Raw genomic sequence first — 3531 nt, 5'->3', positions numbered from 1 at the left:
AGGTCAACATAGTAATAATACTTTAGCTGTCAATCTAGCCGAGTTAGTGTTGAGAAAATAAAACAAGAGCCCTAAGATAGTAATTCTGCCCTTACATGGTAGTTTTTAACCCCAGCCAGCTCAGTCACTATTCTTTCACATATGCAATAGTAACAATGGAACAAAGTTTATTGCATAAAAATTTATTATATTCTCATTTAAACAACAGATCTTGAATCTATATTCTCAAACACAAAATACCTTTCCATTTATTTCCATTCCATCCTTAGCGCAGTATGTCAGTCATGAGGTCCAGGGTTACATTAACCCTATAATTATGTTTTATACAAAACACTTTTTGGTAAAAAAAAAAAAAAAAATTGGCTCAAAATCCTATTATACCCATTTTGATACTTCTAATCTCTTCCATATTTAGGACAATTATGCATTACAACTTTTTTTTTATATATCACAAAATAATAAACAGTAAACAGATAAAAAAAAAAAAAAACTTTTCTACCTATTTTTTCTAGAGTTGAGATTTCAAGGGCTAATAAATTGACTGCACCTATTTCCATATTTGTTAAGACAGAATAAAAAATTGAGTATTTAAATCAACAGTGACAACAATTTCCTTTGAATCCACACTGGAGGTCTATTAATCATCCAAGGCTTGGTGGCAAGTCTGCCTTGGTGTCCACATGGCTGGATGGGAATCTTCAGCTAAACGAGGTGCAGGAAGTGTCTGGGAGAGAGGAAATCACTTATGCTTGAAACGTAGACTTCTCTCCTGATATATTTGTTCAGTGAATGGTCTGTAAATACAGAAGAACAAACATGTATTGGGACAATAAATCAGACAATGGAAAGCCGTACCGCTCCGTGCCAGGAACATGTGTATGTGGTGAACCGTGATGGAGCTTGAGCGTGTGTGTGTGTGTGATGATAGAATGCTTTGTATCTCCACGTGTTTCCTCACTCTGTTTCACATGAATGCACAAAGTTTTTCACCGCTGAGAGGATGGATATTTGACAGGAGCCTGGCAACAGAACAGGGTCAGACCCTTTCTCTGGAACTCCACTGATGGACTCACATGAGGCTTGTAAATCGTTAGAAACGTGAAAGTGAGTTAGTGATAGAGGGATACCAGCAACAACTTGTTTTAGAGTAAAAGGTAAATGAAAAGGTAATGAAAACGTGCTATGTTAAAGTTAAATTTCATAGTATTGTGAATGTGCACGTCTTGTGGCATAAGTTTAAGACTGACAACCTCAAAACATGTATCCTTAGTCAAAAACAAAAAGCTTCTTAGGCCACAGCTTGTGCATCTGATCAATTTTTGACCATGTACTGCGTGGTTGGGTAAGCAGGCTGGGCTATGGCGGTGGAGCAGTTTGTATTTCTGCACTTCTAATGAAACATGTCTTAAAAACACAATGGAGCAGATGATTCATTGCTTTAAAACAAAACAAAGTTATTTGTCTGGGATGTCTGTCCTTTGTCCCTGCTCAAACACACCTGAACTCAATTAATCTAACAGCCTTTGATGCTCTACATAATGACACATTAATGTGTGCCAGGTGTGCTGAAACAGGGAAACATTGACAACCTGCAGGACTATGGCCTGGCTTCATCGATGACTTGAGCAGGACACCGCTGCGAGATGTTGATAGTTACCTTAACGTTGGTTTTTATCAAAGGATATGACTCAGGCAGAACGCGTGATTTATGGCTGAAAGAGCAGAAACATGCTGGGCCCAAATATGGCCCCAATATGCATTTCTGTTTGGCCCAAATTTGGCCTCGACGCATGGTATTGATCTGATGTGAACATGGCCCTCAAAACTCAGCCATATGAGCAGTACATGTGGCCCACAAGGAAACTGCCATAATCTATGTCCAGCCAGGCTTTCCATATTAGGAACACTTCTGACCCATAAACTCTTTGCCATAATTCATGTCCAGGACAACAACTGACATCTGGATCACCTGGTCCACAGGAGACCAGGCTGGCAACTGTAATCTGGTCCACCTCTGGGCCACATACAACACTAATTGAGCCACAGGGAGCACAAAGTAGCTCAGATTTGACTCAAATGTGCCATCTAGCTGTGGGTGATAAGCTAGCTAACGAAAGCACAAAGCCAGGCATGGTTTTAGCATGGGGTGGATAGGTAAGGTAGGTGTTCCATGGCTTTTGGGTGGGAAATAACTTCCACAGTATATAATAAAAAAAAAAGGAACCAAAATGCAGAAAGACAAAGAAAAAAAACTTAATAAAGAAAAAGATCAACCAAGAAGTCCCTACAACTTTAGCTAATGTGTGTTTATGATGGATTTGTAGGAAATTGCTTATTGTAGCTTCAAGGCATTTCGTGATTATATATTGTATCATACATAATTGGAAAGGCAGATTAGTCACTTTTACAAAGAGGTTCAACTTATAAGGATCGTGCATTTGGGCAATGAGCGCAATCACAATAAAGTCTCATTTTTTAATTTTTCTTTATTTTGAAAGAAAAATCAGAGTATGTTTTAGATCAGGTGCACCACATCAAAGATTTGGACACTTTATCGTGGATAACAACTCATTGGAAAATCTCTAAATGCATTCAATTACAATATTACATTAAAAGGCTTCTGTAGAATTAGAAATTAATTGCATGTCAGAGTTTATGCATTGTTGATGATGCCATATGGACCAAAACTTAAGCCTGGCAACAGTAAAGCAATATTCTGTAAAATCAATAATAATTACAAATGGATCAATAATTGCATTGATCAAAAAGGCTCTTAGCATTATGTCAGCTCCCAACACTAGATTTGCTGTGTAACATGAAGGTTATTAGCTTAAAAGGCTGTAAGACATTCAGCTCACTCGACACCTGTTCACCACAGGGTTCTTTCATCTATTCCACTGGTGCTTTTACCAATTGCAGTCACTGTGGGAGGTAATATCCAACTAGGCGCCTCACTCTGCACAGTTTAACTAAATGAGATCATTCAGAATCTGTGCAGGAGACAAAAGACAAATATAGCATAAGGGTCTTTGCATATTCTCAGCATGTAGTGAAACTCTGCACCAACCTTTCCTTCAGTTCACAGGTTGAGGTTAAATGACATGATGGTGGATGATCGCTGCCGCTAAAGTGTGCGCACCTGCACTTTCTCTCACAGAACGTGTTAATGCGAGACATTTTCAGGCAAGCAGCTCTTAGACTGCACCAAGGCTAAAATCTTTTTCTTTTCATTCTGAGCTCTGACATGATTTTTCTTTTCATTTCACTTGTTGGTCAAGTAGAGTTTCTCTGAAAGACTCCGCAAGGCAAAGATGGACAAATCACTTCCTGCCATTACGGTGTGAGCGGTACAGCAGAAAAAGGTGAAGAGTTTGAGTAGAATAAATAACCCTGATGAGAGAAGGGAAGGAAAAAGGAGTTCATCAGGTGCAGTTTTCTAGCATTCATATGTATCTGTGTTGAGGTTAATGTTTCTGATGTCATGATGTCAGTCCTAGTTTTGGTTTGAGGAAAACAAGACGCACAATCAGG

At 38.7% G+C, this 3531-nt stretch overlaps 1 protein-coding gene across 1 annotated transcript in view; it reads right to left on the bottom strand.

Annotated features, from left to right (window-relative positions):
* Positions 1-274: 274 nt before the first annotated feature.
* pemt (phosphatidylethanolamine N-methyltransferase) overlaps positions 275-3531 on the bottom strand; it is a 95004-nt gene continuing 91747 nt past the window's right edge. The window contains exon 7 of the mRNA XM_079260427.1: positions 275-794. Coding sequence (XP_079116553.1) covers positions 740-794 — 55 coding nt within the window. The 3' untranslated portion in view covers positions 275-739. The remainder of the gene's footprint in view (positions 795-3531) is intronic.

The sequence above is a fragment of the Telmatherina bonti genome (genome assembly GCF_933228915.1).
Source record: "Telmatherina bonti genome assembly, chromosome: 21".
In the NCBI taxonomy this organism is placed as follows: domain Eukaryota; kingdom Metazoa; phylum Chordata; class Actinopteri; order Atheriniformes; family Telmatherinidae; genus Telmatherina; species Telmatherina bonti.
Note: the sequence above shows the minus strand (reverse complement) of the source record. Positions and strands in the feature narration are given on the sequence as shown.